Source organism: Anas platyrhynchos, chromosome 1 (assembly GCF_047663525.1).
Source record: "Anas platyrhynchos isolate ZD024472 breed Pekin duck chromosome 1, IASCAAS_PekinDuck_T2T, whole genome shotgun sequence".
Taxonomy (NCBI): Eukaryota; Metazoa; Chordata; class Aves; order Anseriformes; family Anatidae; genus Anas; species Anas platyrhynchos.
The window spans coordinates 190,185,669-190,210,396 of NC_092587.1; the positions used below are offsets into that span (position 1 = coordinate 190,185,669).

The 24,728-nt window shown below is 39.8% G+C and overlaps 2 protein-coding genes across 7 annotated transcripts in view; one reads left to right on the forward strand and one right to left on the reverse strand.

Annotated features, from left to right (window-relative positions):
- The window catches only part of ATM (ATM serine/threonine kinase), a 68,209-nt gene extending 65,632 nt beyond the window's left edge, over nucleotides 1–2,577 (reverse strand). For 2 of the 5 annotated variants that reach the window (XM_038175687.2, XM_038175677.2), the window contains exons 1-3: nucleotides 2,438–2,577; nucleotides 1,267–1,359; nucleotides 1,072–1,184 (exon numbers count right to left, since the gene is read on the reverse strand). In XM_038175687.2, the coding sequence (XP_038031615.2) occupies nucleotides 1,072–1,184; nucleotides 1,267–1,338 (185 nt within the window). In that variant the 5' untranslated portion in view covers nucleotides 1,339–1,359; nucleotides 2,438–2,577. The other 3 variants (XM_038175679.2, XM_021276610.4, XM_038175683.2) reach the window with 3 other exon arrangements.
- On the forward strand, nucleotides 2,519–24,474 carry NPAT (nuclear protein, coactivator of histone transcription). 2 transcript variants are annotated; one of them, XM_027468490.3, is made up of 18 exons: nucleotides 2,519–2,708; nucleotides 5,469–5,587; nucleotides 7,167–7,227; nucleotides 8,464–8,536; nucleotides 9,008–9,048; nucleotides 10,153–10,383; nucleotides 10,879–10,963; nucleotides 12,020–12,152; nucleotides 12,745–12,836; nucleotides 12,920–13,007; nucleotides 13,297–13,393; nucleotides 13,755–13,880; nucleotides 14,635–16,317; nucleotides 19,029–19,144; nucleotides 19,234–19,342; nucleotides 20,405–20,462; nucleotides 21,171–22,320; nucleotides 23,178–24,474. In XM_027468490.3, the coding sequence occupies exons 1-18, from the start codon at nucleotides 2,672–2,674 to the stop codon at nucleotides 23,253–23,255; spliced, it is 4,377 nt and encodes a 1,458-aa protein (XP_027324291.2). In that variant the 5' UTR covers nucleotides 2,519–2,671; the 3' UTR covers nucleotides 23,256–24,474. The 2 variants fall into 2 exon arrangements, with proteins under 2 accessions (XP_027324291.2, XP_038031636.1); XM_038175708.2 differs by having other exon boundaries at nucleotides 10,882–10,963.
- The last annotated feature ends 254 nt before the right edge of the window (nucleotides 24,475–24,728 follow it).

Consider the following 24,728-nt stretch of genomic DNA (forward strand, 5'->3'; position numbering starts at 1 on the left):
TTGGCGCTTAACCTTTTCACATTTCTAATTATTAAAAACTAAAAACAACAAAAACTGGTTTATTTTTTTAAGATAACTCAAAAGCAACATGTACAGGAACCAAACTTTCCTATTATCTTTGCATGATATTACATACAACATTTTTAATTAGAAAAAATGCAATACCAAGTTTTTATTTATGATACAAAATTATACCACAAAATAATAATAGTCCCTTCAAGTCCTAGTTCTCTATCATTTGCAATTAAAATACAGCATGAATAAACTTTTCACTCGTTTTGTTACTGCCAACTACTGTAGAATTTCTGTCCTACTACTTGTATTTAGTTGAAAGTATAGTTTTGTATTCTCATATGTTACTGGTCATCCCAAAAGCAACATAAAAAAATTGTCAAATACTTCTCACACTATTAGTGGAACATCTAAGAAATGAGAACTATTGAAATATTGTCCAACTAAAAAACACGCTGGAAAGCTGCCTAGACATCAGCTTATGAAAACTAATACTTTAGATGTACTTCTAACATGAAATTAACATTGGGCTCAACTGCTCTAAGAACTTAACAAAATCCCACTCAGTCTTTCCTTGTAGTATACCTAAAGCAGACTATTTCCAACATGGGCCTCTACAAACCGCACAGCACAACTTTAATTGAAAAGCCACAGACCTTCCATTGTGTTTTGAAGAATTAAGTAACACTAACAATTCTGATGAGCTATCTCCAATCTACATACAAACTATACACTGAAAATCAGACACAGAGAATTTCAATAAACAAAAGTAACTACTATTTTTGTATGAAAAATCAACTACCTAATTAATGATTAGTTTCCTAGTGGTTAGATCTGCAGCACCGTCTGCGTCTGGTACGTGTTGCACTGAACCACTTTATGAATTTTTGGCTAATTTAACTTTAGCTCCTTGTGAGAGAGACTAACATAAGTCATTTCTTGTTTACAAACCAAAAAGAAATCTGAATCAATCTGCAGAAGTATTAATATAAGCCTGATGAACAAAATAACGATGTTCCATGCAAGAGAACTTTGATCTGGACAGGAAAAGGAAACTACCTAAACACAGCATCCCAGTTGAGTTGGTTTCCTTGCCCAGAATCAGAATTCTGGTCCAGCCGGAGAACTGTTCCAGGATCACGGAGGAGTCGCTTGAAATTTTCGATTTCATTCTGAAAATTTATTTCAAGAAGAGGAATTATTAATGGTTCCCTTCGTTGCTTTAGGCACACACACCAGAAGAAAACTTGTTACCCTTCGCTCTGTAGCTCTCTCATTTTCAAGGCGACGACAGCATGCAAGCAGATCATGCAATGCAATACTCATGGTTCAGCTTAACATTTGTGTCTGCAATCAAAAGAAAAGGATAAAACAGTAATTATTTTATTTAATACAAAGCCAAGCCAACCAGTTCAAAAAGTGGGAACATATATTATATATTTAAAATTCAATGTTCAAACACAACTATGGTGTTACTTCACTAACAACGTGATTCATCTCTGGGTCAGTCTTACTGGTCATGAGACTGAAGTAGAAAATCTGATGTCAGGAATGGAGGCTATTCCCACAGCAAACTGTCCTAGATAATAAGAGCAGAGGCCCCCTTCACACCACTCTGACTTATTTTGTTTCTGTGAGTGACAGCAGAGCAGAGCTGGTCAGACAATACTGAGTGAACTATCAAGGGTAATAGAATAACACAGCTGAAGACAATCAGACAAATTCCTCATTTTCAGCAGTTGGCCATTACCAGAAGCACTCTTAACCAGCTGCCCGGAGAGGGGAGCACTGTGAAAAGTCTCTTCCTCTTGAATATCCTCCATTTCTATGGGTACACACCACCATATCAGCTAGCCCTTTAGGTCTTGCCTTGCCAAAGGATGTTTGAGTACCAATCATACGGGGAAACAACTTTCTGCTTCAGTGACTGCTTAAAAGTATGCCTTATCTCCTTTACCAGAGATAGGAATTTGCTAAATCTTGTATTTCTCTTTTTTGGAAGATTATGCTGATCATGAAAATGGCGCTGAATACAACTTCACGCTTCTGCTTTTTACCACTTGAGGCCAGATACAGAGGAGCTCTGCCTGAGAACGCCAGGCAGACCCGCTGAGCCACCCCCAGCCGCTGGGAACGGGCACCCCGCTCACTGCCTCCTGAGCTGAGAGCACAGAAACACCCGTTTAGACAAACAAGGCAATTAAAACTTTAAAGACCTGCTGCCTTAGCCCGCATCCATCCCCCCGGGCATTCACCAGAAAGCGAGGCAGGACTTTAAAGCCTCACAACGTGTTCGTGCCCCCGCGGTGCAGGGCGGCTGAGGGCGCGCACGTTGCGGGGCCCTGAGGGGGCCGAGCCGCCAGCCCCCTCACCCCCAGCAGCTCCCCCCTGCCCCTCAGAGCCCCCACCAGGCCTGGGCGCCCACCTCTAGCGGGCAGCAACGGCCGCGGAGCGAATCCGGAGCGAAACCGGAGCGAAACGGGTGAGCGGGGCGGAGCTGGAAACGGATGCAGGAGGACGGCGGGTTCCGGCGGAAAGGGCCGGGCGGGGCGCTGGGGACGGAGGAGTTTCGGCGCCTTGCCCTCCTCCGAGCCGCGCTGAGCCCCCCCGAGGGGACCCGAGCCTTCCTCCTCCTGCTCCTCCTCCTCCTCCTCGGGCCATGCTGCTGCCGTCCGACGTGGCCCGGCTGGTGCTAGGTGAGTGCGGGAGGGCGGAGGGAGGGGGCGCCCGCCCGGGGCCGGGGGCATCGTTGGGGGGCTCGGGGGGACCGGGCGGGTCCCCCTCAGGCTGGAGAGGGGGCGGTGGCTCCCGGTGTGTCCCCGCTGAGGGAGGTTTGGGGAACCAAAAGGGAGATGAGGGGGGTTTATTCCTCCCCCACACGGTGCTGGTGGCTGGGGAGGCAGCACTCAGCTCGGTTGGTGTTTACTGGAGCCTTACAGTAAGGGTGCCAGGGCATGGGTGGTTTTTAAAGGACCTTATGGCTTGGGGTGTCTGGGTAATGGGAAAATGGGAGCAAACAGGCAGAAATCCAAAAATTAGACCTCTGCAGTATGAGGTAGGTAAGCTCTGAGCACCTGTTGGCACGGGTCACTAGGATTTCTTAGTGTCTGCATTGTCACGTCTTGTATCCAGATGTCCAGCGTTTTTCCTATCTAAACCCATTAAAGCTGAGTCTTTTCTGCAGTGTTCCCATGGCTCTGTTTATTATAAATGCTGCCCAATGTGTTGAGAAGTGAGGCTAGTAAGAGATGCCTTGTGGTGGTGAACTCACAGAGGATTTTTATAAACTCCCTGCATTGTAAACGAAGAACTCAAATTACCCAATAAAGATCTGTCACTGAGCTTTCCTATCACAAATTGGTTGAGTTACAGGTGCCTGGGCAAACACCTTATTTCGTAGGCTTAACAGAGGCCCACAAACATACTCGGTAGAGAATCTGGGCAATGTCACATCCTAGGGACGGTCCATCCCATCCCATCCCATCCCATCCCGTGCCTGCTGTGCCACGGTGTGTGCATCGTGCCCAGAAAGCTTCTGAGCAGCCGAAGTTGTAGAACAGGACGTGCCCCGTAGTTATTTTTGTCCTCTAACAGGGATTCCTCATCCATGAGGCATCCCTGGGTTGTGAGAGGACAAACAGGCTTCCAGTGCAGTTCTTCCATCTTATTTTTTTCTCTAGCCAAGCCTTTCTGTTGCTGTGAAGGGTGGTGAATATTAGGTTAAGAAACAAAACTAAATTGATAAGAAAAGATCACCCGGAGAAAAATGCAGAAGAAAACTATTTTTTTCTAATTAATGTGAGAGAGAGTTAGTACTATGGGTTAGACGTGTGTTTATGTTTCTTAAGATGGAACAAAATATTGACTCATTCCTAGTTCAGAAGGTACTCAGCCTTTTGTGCCTTTAATTTGGTTTTGGCAGTGTTGAAGGCTGTGTGATGTTACGGAATTGTAAAACACGTAAGCGTTTAAGCTCAGATGCCCAGAAAAAAATTGATACAGACATTTTTTAAAGTTTGGAAGGCCTTATTAAGCAGGACGTTGGTGTATGCGGCTGTCATCCCTTGCGTAGTGTAGTAGCAGTAGGTTTGAGAAAGAACAAATGCAACTTTTTATGTAATTGTCCAGTGGAGTTTGATTGTAAGAACAGCCAGACCAGCACAGATCAAAGCTCCTTCTGACCTAATACCTTATCCTCATGGTTTAGTGGGTATGAACGAGGCTAGCAGATAACTGTATTTCCCCAAAATATGCTTACAGCTTTTAGCAAGTTTGAGAGTTTTCTAGCAAAATGGGTTTGAAAAATGAAATTGGACAGCCCTTCCATTTCTGCAGGTCCAAACACCTTTTTTTGCCAGGTAGGCCAGCTCACACATCATGATTAAACTCATGGTTTTTATTCCCAGACTGCTTTTAAAGTTTGCTTATTTGTTGGAAACACAGACAAGAGCTTTATGTCTCAAGTGGGATGGTTTTTTCTTTCTATACTTAGATCTTCCAAAAGATGTTGTGTCCTCATACAAACTCCAGGCAGCACTTTTCTGTAGGCATTCTTGAACTGAGGCAGACCAATTGGGGTTTCTACATAAATACACATATTTTACATTGTATAACGAGTTCCGTATTTTAACAACTCTTTCAAACATTTCATGTTCAGTTCTGCTACAGACAAGAAAGAAAAGACATTTTCTTTGTGGGTCTTTGTTCTAGAATCCATCATTCAGATTGAGCTATTTTTATCTTTTAGTGCGTAGAGTACGTGAAGATTAAAGCAAACTCAAAAAGCTTGATTGAAACCAAACATATTTGCTGAGGATTGTAATTTTGGAAAAGTAATTTTTTTTCAGTATTCTTCCTGTTAGCATAACTATTGAGTCCTGGGATGTATACTGTTCAAATGGCAGCTAGTGCATCTATTCAAAGTGAAATTATTGTAATTGAGGGGTAAAAGCCTTTTTTGTTGTTGTTAATTTTCATACAATGCGATTATTTGAAAAAATGAAATACAACTGTAACGACTGCATATTTTACCTGTTTTGAGATAGGAAGGTGGGTGCAGAGGTATTGTTATATAGCACTGCATTTTATTAGTAAAGTACTGTATAATTCCTTTTAATTATGAAACTGAGGTGGGTGCTCAGCCCATTGAATGTTTAATCTGCCAGCCTGTTAAGCCAAGAATCCAAAATTGTTGATAGTGCCCCCTTTCCAGTCTTCAATGTTCGTAAATACGGTGTAGTGTCAATAATGGTTTTTGTCCTTTCTTGTTATAACTATTAAAGGAGTATTTTGTGAGATACACACTCTTCTATACTAATTCTGCTTTCCTTGTCCAACATACAGATCTTACCAAATTATTTCAGCATTGTACGCAACTGGTTATTTTAATGTTTTGATACCTATGGAACAGAGATAATGAATGAAATAGAACATTTTTTTAATCTGATTTGTTGCAGGGTATTTACAACAGGAAAAACTTATAGCTACCTGCCGTGAATTTATTTTAGAAAGCTCGGATTTGAAAGAATACGCGGAGCACTGTACAGAGGATGGGTTTATTCCAGCCTGCTTGCTGGTGAGTTTTTATTTGCAGAGCAGCAACTTAAATTATCCTACATCTGTGGAAAAGTATATTGACATTTTTCAATGTGACAATTGCTTCTTGAATGCCATTTAAAATAATGATCATTTGTTCTATTTTTTGGCATCCAATGGTATCAGCAGTTACTTGTTTTCTCCTTTTTAAGTGTAAAATACGCAAATTGTGTTTGACATTTTACATTAAATCTGCTTTGCAGCTTTGAGGATTGATTGATATAAGGGTGTTGTGAGGGTTTTACTCATTTCAGGGCTGCTCTTGTTATTTACTGAAGACTGCTTTCTTATCCTAGATATAGCAGCCCGTAATGTGCCATTTCATGTAAATACTAATTTAAGCAAGCTAACTCAGTTTTATCTGAGAGCACCAAATTTTGATGACAGATGTTTTTTTCATGTTCCTTTTTGCTCAGTATCATGTGTTTTGTCCCAGGTGAAATGTGGAACTTTGGGGAGGAATCAAAATACAGGGGGTAGCTATATATGTAGATCTGTGCATTTAGCTGCAGGGTGACTAGATACTTTGTATTTTTAATGTATATAAAACGAGATTTTTAATATAGCATGCAAATTGTGGGTTTTGCATATCAGCCTTTAATGGTTGTATGTTTTCCTGTTTTCCATTTCATTCTAATAATATACCAGTTATATTGTGGTCTGGTGTTTTATCCACAATATTCAAAATGTGTGGAATGTTTTTTCTGATGTTTGAGGTCTCGATGTGTCTGTTCAAAACAGACATTTGAACCTGTTTCATTTACAAATGTTTGGTCAACTGTACTGTGGTGGGATGGAGTGGAGACAAACCTATGGCCAGCAAGAGTTAGGAAAGAAAACAGTGGTAAATAGAGATTATGCAGGTGTTTTTGTTTGTTTGTTTTATTACTATTATTGTTGTCAGTGGAAAGATTTTTCATGTTTTTCATAGGAAAGTGGTAATACAATAGTGTCTAAGAAAAAAGTTTCACTGGAGCTCAAAATACTTGCAATAAAGGGATTAGTTTTTTTCTTGCACTACAGAGTTCCCTCTAGCAAACAAGACAAGAAGGTACAACAAATGACAGTGATAACATGAAAATCTTAATTCTCTTCATTTCTCTTAAAGTAACAGAATAAGTAAATATGATACAAAAGTTAATTTGGTGTGACTGTTAAGAATTTTACTTGAGGCAGAAGTTCTTTTCACGTTTGCATCGTAATGTGAAGTGTTCCAGTGTGGTACCTACTCATTAATCTGTCAGAGCTCTTCTTCATCATCTGCTTGTGTCTTTATTCCGTAATAACAAGGATGACCAGAGGGTACGCAGGTCTGACTGCTCTACCTTCGTTGTGCAATAATATCATCTGCTGCAAATTTTGTGTTTGCAATGGCATTTTGCTCCATAGATTGCTCTCTGCCTAGTTTGGGACAACTCAGTACCAGCTGAGAGCATAGTTCTTGTGTTGAGGGTCAGCATAGTATAGTCTTCTGAAGAACTACCTGAATATAATGTGATGCAGCAGCTGAAGTACAAGTAGAAGTGAAGATTCTAAGATCTGTATTTTTTTTTTTCCAGTCCTTGTGTGGAAAAAACTTGACAACTATTCTGAATGAATATGTAGCCATGAAAACAAAAGGTAAGTCTTTGGGGTGAGATTCTTTTAAAAATCTTTGTGTTTATTTGTTGTGAACATCCTTGAGGAAAAGGGTAGTACCTCCACCTAGATTTGGACTTTGAGCGACCCCCATCTATGCTTGAAGTTCAAGGTTTCCCTGTTATGCAGATTACCAATTAGAACAGCATCATGTGAGCAAATTATCTTTCTTTGCAGTTTCCAGCCTAAGTATTCTTGTTTCAAATTTGAATAAAGCACGGAAATATAATGAAGTGTTCAGAATATGGAAGATTATGTTTGTAAAGTTGAACGGTTTATTGTGAGATAAATAATGAGGAAGAATCCTACGGTGTGAAATGCTTCTTGTCTTGTTTTTAAAACTGATTAAAATGAATTCATAGTAACTTTTTTATATTTGAATATTAAAGAGAGAGAACTTTTTCTATTCAGTTTTTTAAAATGGTTATTGAGCTTCTGTTGCCTAATCTTAAAACTTCTGATATATGTTTTGTGATTAGATTTTTAGCAGTGCTTAGATTCAAGACGAATTTAAGAAATAGCATGTTTGCATTTCTTTCAAGTGTGTTTTTCCTTTCAAACCGTGTTTAATAGAAATGGCAATTAAGACACAAACACACTTTCTTTACAATCATTTGCACTTGGCACCTTGAAAAACACTTAAATGAATGTGCTTACTTCCATACATTTATACTTCAACGTTATGTATGTCAGAAGTACCAAGTGTTTTTACTTGTTTGGGTGACAACTTAAAAGAAACCTTTACTTTTAAAGGGCCATGTGCAAAGTTACAATTTTCAAAATCACATAAGTGAATTCAGAATATAAATCCCATTTTCAGAATTAAGTTAGAAAGTTAGGTTAGCATGTGTTTGTCCAGATACCAAAACCGCATGCAGATTCCATTGAGGATTACTATTTTGAAAGACTTTCCTCAGTTTCATTTAGGCTTCTGAAACTGAGAAGTATATCCATGCATGATGAGTGTATGATCACATCAAATTAATTTTGTTAAATTAGGAGAGCTCTCTAATTACCAGAATATTGAGAAGGCAAGAAGATACCTAAAACTAAATGATGCCTGAATCACACCATTATTATTATTTTGATTATGATTTCACTTTTTCTGAGTGTGTTACCTGTTTTAGACACTTAAAATGTGTGTTGTTTTTTTTTGTTTGGTTTGTGTTTTTTCGTTGTTGTTGCTTATTTGTTTTTGTTTTTTATCTTTTGCGTTAGAAACAACACATGAAGTTCCAGCGATGATGTCATCTCTGTGGAAAAAACTAGATTACACACTTTCTCAGATCAGGTAATAAAATTTTGAAACCAAAAAAAGTAAAATGTACTGTAAGATTGAGGTCCTATGTTGATCAACTCTCCTTATTGTATGAGAATGGTTTTGATATTTATTGCCTCTGAAAGATGGTGAGAGATAGGAGGTATGTGAGAGCTGGTAATTGCGTGTATGTTTCAAGACAGCTGATAAGGAGGGCATTAGTACGGTTTTATACGTGGCCTTCCTGCCATAAAGCAATATGCTATGAGTCATATAGAATCCGATACCATTGTGGTTACTTGATCAAAAACACATCAGTAAGTGTCATTTGAAGAATTTGTGACCATTGTTTAAAATAATAAAAATAACACTAGTAGATTGAAGCTCTCTGAAGAAATGCTTGACTGGGACCAGACTGACATTTATTGCATGATATCATCACAACATGTAGTTGAGTGCTTTCATGGTGCTTCTTTAATTTATATCGCCTGTTTTATTTTATAGGAGCATGCAGAATTCCACAGGATTTTCTGCTAATCAAAGGAGTAAGTAACTGAACCAATTGCATGGGATTAGTAGGCTTTATGTTTGAATGATCTGTTTTGGTGAAGAATGAGGGAATGCTGCAGCAGTCAATAACTCATCTTTACCCTTAAAATATTGCCCAATCTCTAATGCAGTGGTTTTTCAACATGTCTGCTGTCGCCAGTACAGTTCATGGATTACTGTGATGGTCAGGAAAGGGAAATCAGAAAAAACAAGCCTTTTGCAAGGGGCTTAAATTCGCTATATAGCATTCTTTTCTCTGCTGAAAACTTTTTAGAAATTTACACGGTTAAAAAGTCTGAAAACTGCTGCTTCAGTGCTGCAGCTGTTGATTTAAATTGTGGTTCACAGAGGAACTGAAAACATAACCATAAGGCCTTATGATACAGTTTCAATTCTGTAGAAGGTGAATATAAAAATGAATGCCAAATTTAAAATCTGTTATATACATACAAATATACGCCTAAATAAAATATGAATATAGTGTTCTTTGTAACAAAAAAGATACTTGCTCTGTCTAGAATTGTTTCTTTCAATACAAAAACTGCCAAATGAACAGTTAAAAGGGCAAAGTTATTTAACTTGAAAATAGATTTTCTCTCTGTAGTACAGCTGAGTAACCAGTATGGGGAAAGAGAACGTGAGATATAGGTAGTGATTGCTTTTGGATCTGAGGTTCACTGCGTTGGGCAGCATGCTCTTATTTAAATTTGTGAGATTTGGTCTGATAAATGCAGACATCTATTGGCTTAACTATTTCAGTTAAGGTCAGTTAAGTGAGTTGAATATTATGTAGGAAAATGTCATTTTGGCATGATTTACTCTTGTAAATATTTAAGCAGTGACAGAAATTGTAACCATGCTTGTATAAGTTGTCTGTACTTCGTGAATTATTTTATGTCAAACCTGTAACACAGAAGACAAAGGCACATATTCCTTACATGTTAAGTTTCATAAACTAGTTGTTGAAGCACAGAAAAGTTCAAATAGAGCATCTGTAATTAGGTCTAAAATTACTATATTCAAGGACTAATTATTGGAATTCCAACAGCCTTTTTAAGATCGTTTATCATATGTTTACATCTTGTCTTTACTTTCTCCAGCACGTACTAGAAGTGGAATAGTAGAAATGAAAAGACAGAGAATGCTTCAGCAATCAGCCCCTCCAAATCCAGGATTATTATCTGTAGCCCATCAGTCAGTGCCACAGAATTCCTCTTCTATTGTACCTCCTCAAGTTATTCACAGGCCAGCAATAAATCAGAATATATCACAGGCAAGACTGAATACGTTGCTTGTACACCAGTCACAAACCCAAGAAAACAAAATCAACAGTAAGTTGCACTCTATTTTTCTCTAAAATGTGTTTTGTTTTTTTTTTATTTTTCTGTGAAAAGTCTATGGATATAGGTGAATTTTTGCAGAACTGGCACTAATCATCTTCCACTGAAAAAGTTTTAGAAAATTCCTGCTTTGTTCCCTGGCTCTTCAGAATAGTTCAGGAGATTAAAATAAAAGGAGTACCCAAAAGAGAAGTGGCTCTTGCATCCTTGCTTACTGATGCAGGTTCAGAGATCAGAAGTGCATCAATTTGTCGTTATTGTATTATGAGTAATCACCCTCCCCCAAAACACTTGTTTTAGCAGAGAAGATGTGATTCTTCTCAGGATGTGTTTAAAAGTAGTGCCTCATTTCCATGACAATACCAAATTATTTTCGATGAACACCCAGGAGTTCCCTGGAACATATTATATGTAGATTTCTTCAGTGCCTTAAGAATGTCGCGGGAAGAAATACTGGCATCATGGTTGTTTTCTTCCCTTATAAAGCAGGAGATTTCATACACATTCAAGTTCCAACAACACAGGAACGAAAGCTCCATTCAAATTTGCTTTCTCCAGGAAGACGGAAAAGGTAAGCAGCTCTTCTGGATGACTTAGAGATTAGGTAGTGTTGTAATCTTTAGTGTAATTTTTTCCAGGTGGTGAATTCTTTCAGATTTAAGACCAAATTTAAGACAGTGGCCAGTGTCTGGTGTTTCACCAAGGAAAGTCAAGTCTAAGAACTTAATCCTAGACTGGTGCGAGGCTGCCTGTGCTCCTTGCATATAGCTGATCTGTATGCATTGGTTGATCTATATGATCATTGGTTTAGTTTCTGAGATAGACAAATAAACATGAAGACTGAGACTTAGTACTCCCTCCAAAATATCCTTACCAATTATGAAAATTCTAAATATTGTTGTAAATGTATGTTTGGTCTGTACTTAGAAAAACTGTTGGCTACAAAAATTCAGTAAAATTTTTCATAATCATACTAAAAGTGGTGTAAAATATCTTATCAGGGTTGTCAGTTGCTTATCAGTTTTCCAGATCCTTACTCATTGTTACCTTGTCAGTATCCTCTTGATTCCTGTTTAAGTTCTTTATATGTGATTTAATGCTGATGTTGATCGATGGTTTCAAAATAGTCTACACTCATATACATGTACACTCACATAGGTCTCATGTAAAAAAATATTATGTTCCATATTTGCCATCTAAATGCTTATGCAAACTAACATTTGGTTGCCTTTTTGACCACAGCTGTACCTCATTACTTTCAGTGGTGATGCCAAAATATTTTTCATAAGTGCCAGTAAATTAGAACTTGTGCCACCAGTTAAAGTAGTGTGTACTGGAGGGAAAAAATAGTGACCAGTGGGCATGAAATGCAATTTGCCATTGTGCTGTTTATCCACGATTTTTGTGTGTTTGCTTGTAACCTTTATGAATTCAGACGCAATATATACATACAACATGTTGAAGCAAGCATAGGGCTTTATTGTATTTCCAATATGTAGTTAATTTTATGTTGATTAAAATCTTTGATTTGCTAATAAGGAAGAGAGATACTTGATTTAGTGACTGTTAGCTCTGTTGTTTGCTATGTTCTCACAAAACATGCCATAAATGTCTTGGAATGTTTCAGTGAATCTCAGAAGAGGAAAACTATCGCGACCTCTGGGCCTCCTTCAGCAAGTAGAACTTCTCAAGACCCCGATGAAGTAGTAACAGAAAAAGAAAGTGAGCCACTTGAAGAATTTATAGATGGTAACTTCCCAGTGAGTATATGCTTATGGAAGGTATTTACATTTAAGAACTAATTTCAGAAAGGAGAACTAGTCTTCTATGTGTCATTTATCATCAGTATTATAGGAGTTAACTTTAGAAGTTAAATAATTCATTGTTTTATATTTGAACCAGCTCTATGTGCTGAGCTAGCAAGTGTGGCATGGGTAGGTAGAGGCTTCTTTCCTTGACTTACTGGCTTTGCTAAGACACCTCTAAGCTGTCAGAATGCAGTACTTATTTAGAAAATGAAAACCAGAAACCACAATAAGACTTGCTGCACTTGAGGAGAGCAGAAGAAGAGGAATGTTTTGTGATGCTTCTCATAGAGGTGTCATGCAGTCATAGATCGGCTGTCCTGGTGGAGTGTAAAGATGAAACGGGCAGAAGTCAGTCAGTTCCTTCAGAAAGAGGAGGAGTTTGTACTAGTAACACAATAAATGGTTAAAATAGTTTGTTATCGCTGTCTGCTGTTTCAAAGAGTGTTCTGTGTGTTGAGTTGATTGATTTTACAAGTAAGTTGGAAATTCAATTTCTGGTAATAATAAGAGTGAAACCTGACAGCTTTAAAACTCTGTGTTTCAGCAACTGGTTATTGAAAATGCCAGAGAAAAGATCCTGAGCAACAAATCTCTTCAGGAGAAGCTAGCTGAGAACATCAACAAAATCCTGGGCAGGTAATAAAAAGGACCTCCAACCTTCATATGTACATTCATTATATTTATTTTGGAGTTCTGAACTAACAATGGCTGTGTTCCAGTGATGGCAGCGTCACTCAGGCACCCAAACAGACAGACAGTGGCCCAGCAGAACAAGAGACATCAATTGATGAAATTCTTGGACTTCAGGTAGGTGTGGATTGCCCTATTTACATTTTTTGAAGACCAGCCATATGAGAATGAACAGTTACAGGGACTGTGCTGAACTTCTGCCTACTGTCCAGTATCAGATCGCCCTCCTCTTCTCCCTCTCACACTTTGAAACACAGCTAAGCCCATTTAAAGGATAAATTCTGCCTGAGGGGCTACCCCACAACTTCCCTTGCATATGGAGAGTTCAAGCCAGTTGTATGTTTATGAAATAGAGGTATCTGGTTTTTAATTGTCTAACAGTTCTCTCTGTCTTGTCTTTTCTCAGGGTGAAATTCATATGTCAGAAGAGGCTATACAGGACATTCTGGAACAGACAGAATCAGATCCAGCTTTTCAGGCACTCTTTGACTTGTTTGATTATGGTAGGCTGTATTACTCTCAATCGTACAGTTTCATGTAGCTGAAATTCTGGTTTTGTGCTGGCTTAGTGTGTTATTCCTGTTACTTAGACTCTTCTGGTATAAAGGTTGATAGTCCATACTTGTTTTTTCTATTCTACTGTAATTTTTTTTCTATTTGTTTTATCAGGGATATCCTCACATAAAATTGAAGGAAGTTTCCATGCTATTGGTGGATTTGTAATGAATCCAGAAAAATGTTTTCCTTTGAGTTTAGGATGGCATTTCTTGAATTTGAAATCTATGCGCTTCATTTAAAATGCAATAATTACATGTGTGTAAAATGACATTCCTAATCATTCTTCATGCGTTATTTTTAAAATAGGGAAGAACAAGGTAAACAAGAATTTACCTGCTGGTATCTCTGGTCAGAGTGGGGTAGAAAATACAATCCTGGTGGATGAGGATAACCTGGAATCACTTGAAAGTTCTTTAGGAACAGAAGAAACTAGTAAGTATAGGTTTATCTGTTCTTGTTTTTTCCCCTCGTTTCCCCTAGAGTCTCTCTTAGTCTGTTCATTTTTCATTATGAGAGTATTTTCAGACAATCCGATTGTACATTTCAAAATCTTTATATTTTCAGTGGTAATGTTTACATTGCATGGACATACACATGTACCTGGTCTGGTAGAAAGTTTCAGGCTATTGAATTTAACAGCAGACCATCAGTGTACTTACAAGTGGTTAAGCTCCTAAATGAAATCAGAATATCTGTAAAATTGTTTTCTCATTCAGAACAGAGACACATTGCAGTTCTCACCGTGGAGCACATAAATACAAAGATAATGTTTTTTTGTCTAGCCATATAACTATTTTCTCTCTTTTCTGAAATCTGTTGGTTAATTAATCCCCCAAATAGTCATACTCTGGACAAAAGGTATGTTTAGAAATAGAGCCAAAAGGTTTTTATCCTGAGATGCTCTTTGAGCTTCTGGAAATCTGATTTAATGACCTGAGCCATTTACTTACTATGTATGTGCTTATTATTTATGCTCAAAATGAGTTACCAGGTTGCCCAATATGTGTAATCTTTCTGTATGTTTCATATATTTTTCACTTGGCTCAAAAGTAAGGTTGAGCAGCATTATACCTACTTAGTTTTGTGTGACACATCTTTCCATTGAAGTGAGTAATCAATTCTAAAACCCTGTAAAAGGATCATCTGTTGTAATAAATATGAAACCAACGTAGTCTCTGTTTTTCAGGTGATAATTCTAGAGAAGCACTATCCTGTAAAGGTTTTCAGTTAGAAGAAGCGTCATGTGCCTTGAAGAACACCGTTAGTGTTGACGATACAGCAAAGAAAAATGCAACCAGTGAACAATTGCATGGAAGTTGTAGACCAAGGAAGCAGGCTGATGTACTTAAAACTGTTACCCCTGAACATATTGGCGAGCTTGAAATTGCTTTTGACTCTGTGCCTGTTTTGACTGAGCCTGACAAGAGGCAGATTCCTGACAGTGAGTGTAGCGAACACTGTGGAGATGCTTATGATAAAAAAGAGTTGCCTGCACTAGTTTCTGAAAGTGAAAAACCGATGGAAATTGGAAAGGGCACACTAAGTCATAGTGTACAAAATAGTCCTAATTTAGAATACGTTCATTCTGGTAGTCCGCAGATTTCTTTGATTCCATTGGAAGAAGGTTCTACAGCCAGTGAAAACAGAATGCAATCTGGAAGTAAATGTTGCTTATCACCAGATACGTCAATATCTGAAAAAACACTTAGTAAAAGCCCTTCTGATGGAAGCCCTGGTCACAGTGTACTGCTGAGAAAAAATAATGCACCAATTTCTGGCCCGTCAGCAGATGCAGGAAAAGAACAGCCTGTAACAAACGAGACAGCTCCACTGCCTAGTATTTTACAGGAGAACTCCAGCCACCATGCCAATCAGCAGGAGCGGAGTATGCAGTCAGACTGTGCTGCAAGATCTGCAGTGAAAATTCCAGATCTTGCCAAAACGGAGTTGCAGCTTGAAGTTGTTGACACTTCTAACAAACCATACTCACGTGATCAGCTCGATAATCCTAAGAAGGATTTTAACCTCCCTTCAGGACCCTCAAACTCAGAGGGAGCACAAGTGGAAATGCAGGAACCTTCGTCTTCTACAAAAGTAGATGCTGATAATATATATTTCTCTCCTGGTGCTGAGGCGTGTACAGAAATTCCTGTAGTATCCACTGAAAATAACCTTACTACATCGGAAATATGCCACTCTCCTCTCCCAGAAATGGCTTCCTCAACAGATGAGTCGGGTACTGAAGCCAAAAGCGTAAGTGGTGTATCTTCCAGTAGCCAACCAATGGATGTTGATCCTTCTAATATAATGTCCCTGAAGATCATCATCAGCGATGATCCCTTTATTTCTTCAGACACGGAGTTAAATAATGCTGTTTCCAGCATCACAGGAGAAAACTTGCCAACCATCATACTGTCTTCCCCAGCCAAATCCCCAACTAAAACTACAGGCCTGTCCAAATGCCTCACTTCAGAGGATGCAGAAAAAGGTGTGGACTCGGCGGAGCAGAATCTTCTCGTGCTCAGACCGAAGGATCCCGTGGCCACCTCTGTTAGCACTCCGAGTGAGGACTGCACGGTTCTTTCAGTTGCAGGTACAAGTAATCTTTCCAAGGAAGGGGGATTTATACAGTTGATGCCAGCAACAAGCACAGCGTTTGGCAATTCCAACAACCTTTATATTGCCACCTGTGTGACTGATCCAGCTACCTTGGGCACAGCTGTAACACCATCAAATGTGGTTGTACTGCCTGGCAATTCCATGCCTCTTGCTGCCCAAGCTCCAGCAGCAGTACAGCAGTTACGGACTCCTCCCAGATCCAGCAGCACCTTTGCAGCAAACCAGACCGTCTCCCCAAACTTCCCACAAGGTAAGTTCATTAGTAAAAACAACTGGAAGCGTGTTCTCTATGTAGCATTTCTGTTCTCTTTTTTTGTAAGTGCATTAGAAGTAAACTGAATTTTTAAAGACTGCTCTGTCTGCCCCTTGAAACTAATATGTTGTATGTTAATTGCTATTAAAAATGAAATAAAGATAAGGCAGTGTCATTGACTATGCTGCTTTGAAAAAAAACATCCTCACATTTCAGAAGTTTAAATCACGTAAATTTAGCAGTGCTAAATTTAGGAGGGGTACCTTGGCTTGCACTAGATAAGATGCTTGGTTTTTTTTTCTGCTAACTTTGCCTTAACTTGCTAAATAAAGCGGGCTTTTTATTTGTTTTAATAAGATAGTTGCTATAAGTAGAATGTTAGGGATATCCATGTTTACCTTAGGTAACTGCCTAGATGAAGACAGTCCTTCTAAAATTACTGCCTTGTTTTATATTGTTTCATTTTTCCAAAGGCCTAAAATACAGTGGAAGTGTATTTAGACAAATAAATGTAAATGAGAGTATAAAAAAAAAGATAATAATTACAAGCATAATATAATGTATAATAAATATATATATAGTGTATATATATTAGTAGATTAAATTATGAATATAAGTAATACAAATAGAAGTATAACATTATTTCTTTCCATAATCAATTTTTTTTCCTGGTGTGGGCGTTTGTATTGCTACATTACTTAACGTTTTTAAAATGCTTCTAAAAATGTTAAGCTAACCATAAACTAGTTATAATCAGCACATTCACATTATTATTTTTTTCCAAAACTGAAAGCTTGTCCCAGTTATTTCTGTGCATAGTCATTTCTTGTGGTCAGAGATCGGTTCAACAGGTGTTGATCGGTGTGCAGGGTCTTAAGATTGCTGGCGTTTCAAATCATTAGGGCTTCTTAATGCAGCTATTAGTTATATTTAGTTGTTTTTTGTTGTTGTTGTTTTTCATAGAGAGAAATAAGTTTAATTCTTCTGCATTTTACTTTAGTTTTTTCCTGGTGATACTCATGTAAGCAAAGAACCGTGGAATAAATTTTTCTTTCACTTTTTATAATTCCCATATGTCTGGCAGCTGGAAACACAACTTACTAGCAGAACTGATTTAAAAGAACTATTTTCATAGAATCATAGAATATCCTGAGTTGGAAGGGACCCTTAAGGATCATCAAGTCCAACTCTTGACACCGCACAGGTCTACCCAAAAGTTCAGACCATGTGACTAAGTGCACAGTCCAATCTCTTCTTAAATTCAGACAGGCTCGGTGCAGTGACCACTTCCCTGGGGAGCCTGTTCCAGTGTGCAACCACCCTCTCTGTGAAGAACCCCCTCCTGATGTCAAGCCTAAATTTCCCCTGCCTCAGTTTAACCCCGTTCCCGCGGGTCCTGTCACTGGTGTTAATGGAGAAAAGGTCTCCTGCCTCTCGACACCCCCTTACGAGGAAGTTGTAGATTGCGATGAGGTCTCCCCTCAGCCTCCTCTTCTCCAGGCTGAACAGGCCCAGTGCCCTCAGCCGTTCCTCGTACGTCTTCCCCTCCAGGCCTTTCACCATCTTCGTAGCCCTCCTCTGGACACTCTCCAACAGTTTCATGTCCTTTTTATACTGTGGTGCCCAGAACTGCACACAGTACTTGAGGTGAGGCCGCACCAGCGCAGAGTAGAGCGGGACAATCACCTCCCTCGACCTACTAGCGATGCCGTGCTTGATGCACCCCAGGACACGGTTGGCCCTCCTGGCTGCCAGGGCACACTGCTGGCTCATATTCAACTTGCTGTCTACCACGACCCCCAGATCCCTCTCTTCTAGGCTGCTCTAGAGCATCTCATCGCCCAGTCTGTACGTGCAGCCAGGGTTTCCCCGTCCCAGGTGCAGGACCCGGCACTTGCTCTTATTGAACTTCATGCGGTTGGCGATCGCCCAGCTCTCCAACCTATCCAGATCCCTCTGCAAGGCCTTTCCACCCTCATTCGAGTCCACAACTCCTCCAAGTTTGGTGTCATCAGCAAACTTGCTCAAAATACCTTCTATTTTAATCATGATTTAAATAGGAACTTGAGGTTAAATAGCCCAAATAAGTCTTGCTGGGCTTTATTAAATGATCTTAAACCACTAATTGACTCCAGTCTTCATGCGCCATATGTAACACCTCTTACCAGGCAGAATAAACATCAGATACGTATATGCAGACCAAACTAGCCTTCCCCAGCTTGTGTGTGCTTGTACAGGGAAGGTGTTGTGGGTACAACGGAAGGGAAAAAATGCTGCTAACGACTTGCAAGCATGGTAATTGTATGCAACAGGATGCAAATAATAGTTTCCTTTTGCTAAGCAGCAAAACAAACTATTCAGTGTTAGTTTTTCTGCTTTTTGTAAGTTACTTTAATTCAAAGTTCAAGCCTTAACATAGATGTGTTATACTTCAAGCTGAATTTTGAACCATTTCTTACAAAGAAAACCAGAGTTTAATTGAAGAATTCAGTTGAAACTAGAAATAACTCGTCCACAGCCTGTTTTCTGGTAGTAATATACACTAACAACAATGATTTTTCTTCTGAAAAGACAGAGCTTTTCTTGCTACAGGTGTAACCATGCATAACTTTTAGGAAATCCTGTTTTAAAACTTTTCTTTTTGCTTTCTTGTCACCTTCACAAATATTTTAGTTTCTGTACGGTGTTAATACTTTGATATTTTTTAGGTTCTGCCATCATAATTGCATCCCCAGTGCAGCCGGTTCTGCAAGGCATGGTGGGAATGATCCCTCTCTCGGTGGTAGGACAAAATGGAAATGCTTTCTCAGCCCCTGCCCGCCAGGTACTGTGTCATAAAGGAATCTTTTTCTCATCAAAATTAAAGCTGAAGCCTTTTGGTGAATCATAGTGGAATATTTTGATTCTTCTAAGGTTCTGCATATGCCTGTCGCTAATCCGGTGTGCAATAGAAGCATCCCCAAACTTCCCATCCCTCCCAAATCACAGAAGATTCCTGGAGCAAGAAACAAGACCAGTACAGGTACTCACCTTGTGTTCTTGAGAAAGGCAGAAGAAAACTTTAGGCTCCAAAAACGTGTCAGTTCTGAGTGATTACATTTTTGTAAATGTCAATGCTTCTCTGCCCAGTAACTGCTGGGATGGCTTTGAGAGAGGCCCATACCTGTGAGCAGTAATTATATCTGCTGCATTTACAAAGAAAAACTCCCAGCATATTGGATTGTTCCAGATTTGGGATCGAGCCTATTTTGGAAATTTAATGTTTAAAGACTATTGCAGTTTAAGAACAATAGTTTTCTTTATATTTCTGATTCTTTTTCATCTCCTGGGTTGTAAGTACAGCCTACTGCTGCCACTGAAACCAAGCCACAGAAAATATGGACTTCATTAGAAGAGCAACTATCTTAATCATTTATTAAGGAAAAATGTTTAATAGATATGTTGCATATCTATTACCAAAACTGTATTCTGCTGCCTGTTTTCTCTTTCTGGTTTCAGGTGTACACTTCTGCGTATTCGTTTTATTGAAACGTTCCTTCATTGATAGCAAATTCAAACAAGACTAGAGTTAGAGTTATTTCTTAGTATTGGGAGGAGGGTAAGAAAAATACTTTAAAATAAAAAATAAATTGAGTTATAAGGACACCCGGCATATTAGCCGATCTACCTCTTGTTAAAAAGGATGGGCTTAGGGATAAAAAATGAAAACAGAATGAAGTCACAAATTAAGAAAAAGCCTAGGATGGCGTAGTGAGGCTGCATTCAGGTTCGCTGATGGATAACTGAGAGTTCTCTGTAATTACTTCCCTTCTGCTTGGAAATGTTGGCTCTGCATTTGTAAGTCCAGTTTAACTGTTTTTGTCTTGCCAGGCCTGTCTGTTACCCAGGCGTAGACAGCAAGCTTCTCGTTTACACTTAGTTGGTAATACCTTTGCTGAGCTAGGTATCTGTAAATGTTAAAATTATGAAAAAGTTGCAGTGTTGTTGCTGTGTTTTTATTGATTCTGTCAGGTGAAATGTAAATTGTACCGACTGTGAGATAATCTCCAAACATTGTAGTTTACTAATGGTTTATCTGTTCCAGGAAAACTGGTAGCAAGTGTATCAGAGACTTTGAACCATACGAGTTCTCAAACGCAGCGGTGAGTAGCACTCGGTATTCAAACCTGCTTCTTTTTCCTGCCGTGCTAAAGTAAGTCAGCTTATTAAAAATAAACATACCCAGGCATACACGTGAAATTCACGCATGTGAAAATTAGCGCTTTTAGGAAAACCACAAAAGCAAAAGATTTGACATAATGTTTTGATAATTCAGCTTCCTGTTAATTGTAACCAATCTCCAGACATGGTTTGCATAGCAGAGGGAGGAAAATGTTTCTTGCAAAGAAATGTAATTTGTCATTTCTGCTCTGTCCTTTGTCCTATCTCAAATTTCATAGAAATAAATCAAACTACTACCACTCACACCTTCTGGACCGTGCCAGAGATCCCAAAGTTACCATCCCAGTATGGCTTTTCCTCTTATAAGCCATTAGAGTTTATGTTTTCATGGGAGAGAATTATTCACACACCTAAATAAGCATAAGCCTTTTTTGGGAATGCAGAATAAGCCAGGAAGAGGGCACAAACACAGCAGTGGTATGAGCTGGCACAGCAGAAGCGTCTTTCTTTGGACATCTGGTAATTTTTTCACTCTGTTGGGGCTGTTGTCAGGTGGAGACCAAACCCTATGTTTATTTACATAATGGGGAGGGCTTTAAACAGATTTTGGGGTCAACTTCTAGCCAGCTGAAATGAACTGGTGCAGTAGGAACAAGTGTGTTGCTGAGGTATTTTCATCTCACTTTCAGGACAGGAAACCCAGACAAGCTTATCCCTGCAGAACTAGGAAGGAAGGTGGAGGAGAACTTGCTTGCGGTACCGGTAGAGAGCACAAGCTCCAATTCAAGACAAGAAAGTCACAGGAGAGTGCTTTGCTTTGATACCGTCCTACCGACTCCAGGAGGGAACACCCAGGTTCAGACTGCTAAAAGTTTGCCCCAAAAAGAAAGAAGTGAAAACACCCTGCTTGCTGTTGACTCCGCACCATCCTCGGCTAAAGCACAGGCTGCAAAGCGAGAGAAGGATAAGACACTGCCGAGAATTCTGTGTAAGCCAGAAGTAAGCAACAGAAGCACATCCACAAAGGATCCGCAGCCTGAGCGGAAGGTGGTAGCTGCGGGGCTCCCCTTAGATCCCTTCCACAAGACCACAGCAAATAAAGAGAATGAACTGCGGAGAGATGCTGATGAGAAGCAGAAGAACCAGGACCCGGCCAAACTCTCGAATGGTCAGCAGAGCGTCAGCCTGTGGAACGAGAAGACGGTCGCTGCGGTGCAGGACCTGAACAAAAAGCAAGGGTCGCTCTCAAACGGGAACAGCAAACCTGCAGCCCCCGCTTCTCTGTCCTCGAAGGAGCCAAAGCGAGAAGCAGCTAAAGCTGCCAGCCAGAGCCTCTGCCTGCCAAGTCCGTTCACTAAGCAGTGCGTGGAGATGTTGCCGGACATCCAGTGGCACAGCCCTACGAGTAAGGCGGTTGAAAACAGAGAGTTGCCAGTGCCCCGTACACCGTCCGGAGTTGGGGACAGGCACATGGATGACCCTGCAGACAGCGTGAGGACGCCGACCTGTCGGCGCTTCAACGAGGACAGCGCAACCCCTCGGATCATGGTCCCTCCTGCCACACCGGACCTGCCCGCCTGCAGCCCCGCCAGCGAAACGGGCAGTGAGAACAGCGTCAGCATGGCTGCGCACACGCTGATGATCCTGTCGCGGGCTGCCATCGCAAGGACTAGCGCCGCGACCCCTCTGAAGGACAACATGCAGCAGTTCAGGTCCTTAAGGAGCACGGTCAAGAAGAGGAAACTGGAGGACTTGAGTGAGGGTGAGAGGAATTCTCGTTCTGCAAACAGAAAAGACCTTCAAAGCTCTCCCACACCGTCAAAGAAGAAGAAAATAAAGGCAAGTACGGGCATTATCTGATTTAAAGTTTTAAATATGTTAGACATACAGATCTAATCTATAGTGGTTCAGAGGTGCTAGTCCAAGTCCCTGATACCCTGTTTATGCTTGTCAGTTACTAACTTTGCCTCAAGCCGGTTCTGAACTAACAGTTTTCTTAAGCTTAGTGTACCTGCAGATACATGTAACTAACTCGCATTGCACATGTCTATGAAAATTAAATGAATTCTCATAAAAGATTGAAGTTAGAGTTTAGAAATTCAAAGTTTCTAGATTGAAGTTGGAAATCAGACCAAACTCAACCTAGGCCTTACTAAACTCCAGGCTGTTCTTGCATCCTCACTCCCCACCAGGACTGTGAACCCACATTTTGTGTGTTCCCAGTCCTCGTAGCATGGAACCTTGCCTTTGTCTCAGGGATTTGATTGAGTGGTAAATAGCAGAGGTGCAGTGAGACAAGAGAAGGTTGTATATGGAAGTAACCAAACAGGAGACACGGTAAAGCATTGTAGTGGCCATACCTAGCTGTAGCATACCCCTGAGCCACTACAAATGCAGAATGTTCGCTCACCCATGCTGTGTGCATTACAAGAGCCAGAGGAGGCGGGCCTGTCAGAAGTGTGGGTGGGCTGCTGCTCAAGCTGAGAACTGCAGTCACTCCTGGCCTGCAGTCAGGCACTTGTTACACCAGGGGCACACGAGTGTTTACACAGCTCACTGCCTGGTTTCTGAGTGAGCTTTGCATGGTTATTTCTACAAAGTGCATGGAAGGATGAGGAAAAAGGAAGGCTCACAGACTGGTTCTGCGTGCCCAGGTTCTTCGCATTTAACACAGCTCTTCTTTTCCTCTCCTACAGAAAAAGAAGCTACCGAATTCTTTCCCAGAGGGAATGGATGTGGACAAGTTCTTGTTATCTTTGCATTATGATGAATGAAAAAAAGGCAACGTGAACTGTGACCAGATAAAGCTAGGTATTGTTATGCTGAGGATTTGCATGAGAACTTACATGTAATTCTAAAGGGTGAGTTGCACTTCCAGTGCACTGAAGTTTCACTTTATAGCAAAATCATGCTCTTTCTGAAGCAGGTTGCTAAGTGTAAATATTGCGTTGGTATATGTTTATTTTTGAAAAAGCACTTGCATAATTACAGAGCCATTTAACTTGCAAAGTTGTAAATTTGTATAAATGTAATGTAAGAAAGGTTGTATGTTTCCTGTTACACCGTGTTGTCTGTGTTCTGCTGCGTTCTCTGTTCACCACATGAATTGCTCAGTCGATTTACAAAAAGGTTGTGGATTTGAAGGCGCTGTTTGGAATTTGCTGTTCTGACACCTGACAGTTGACTTGGTCAATTTCCATTGTCTTGTTGAATCCTACAGTAACTTACTCTTCAGCTAAAACTGGCTGGTACTAAAATTCTGTTCTCTTGGAACTGTCAAACCCCGGTTGTAAGGCTTTAAATGAGTTAACAAAATGAGTTAACAAAAACACCAGTAGCTAAATGTGAGGCCAAAAAAAAAGCCACCCAAAAGCACTTCTGATCTCATGAAGCTTTTCCCAACCAGTCTTTGAGATAAGATTTTTCATTTGTATAGTCCACATGTTTAAAGTACTTTTAGGATGTATTTTGAATGCAAAAGCTATTTTCAAAGTACTTCCAGTATGCATAGTTCAGCTGCAGCTGGACAAGGATTTCAAAGTGTTCTACTGCAAACACAAGTTCTTTCATCCGTCACTTTTGTTGTTAAGAAAGCATTTGTTATTATGCTTTTAATCAGACACAGTAAAATTTGCATCCTTCTGTTGAACATAGACCTCCTCATAGCTATTATATGGATTGTTCAAATAAAGAGATGCTCGAGCTACATTTTCAGTACGAATTAGCATGGCAGAAAACGACCCCTCTAAGCCTTGCTCCAGTACTGCAGAATTTCCTTTACTGGTGTTTCTTCCCTTTGTTCTCCAGTTGTTGAGTTCTTAACGCAAGTTCTCTTTTAAGAGTTCTGTACAGCAACAGGGCAATGTTTCAGACAGTATACAAGGATTCCTAAGGAACCAGTATTATGCAGTAGATGTTTATATTAAACCCATCCAGTAACTGAATACTGCATAGCATTTACAGCTTGAATAAATATTTTTGTTTTAATGAAAAGTGTGTCTCGTTTAATAGTTTTACATCAGCTAAGCAACTTCGGGGATACTGTATAGAAGTGTTGTGTTGCCATAACCCAGTCATGTCTGAAAACAAGGGCTTCAGTATTAAACACTCAGCTGTAACAGCAGCAATTGGCAGGGGCTAGAGCAAGCAAGCGAAAAAAAAGCTTTTTCAGCGCCTAAGCTGCTGTAATTTGGGTGAATGTTTTTTTTTTTTAGATTAATAAAAATCAACCTTCATCCACTTTTTTT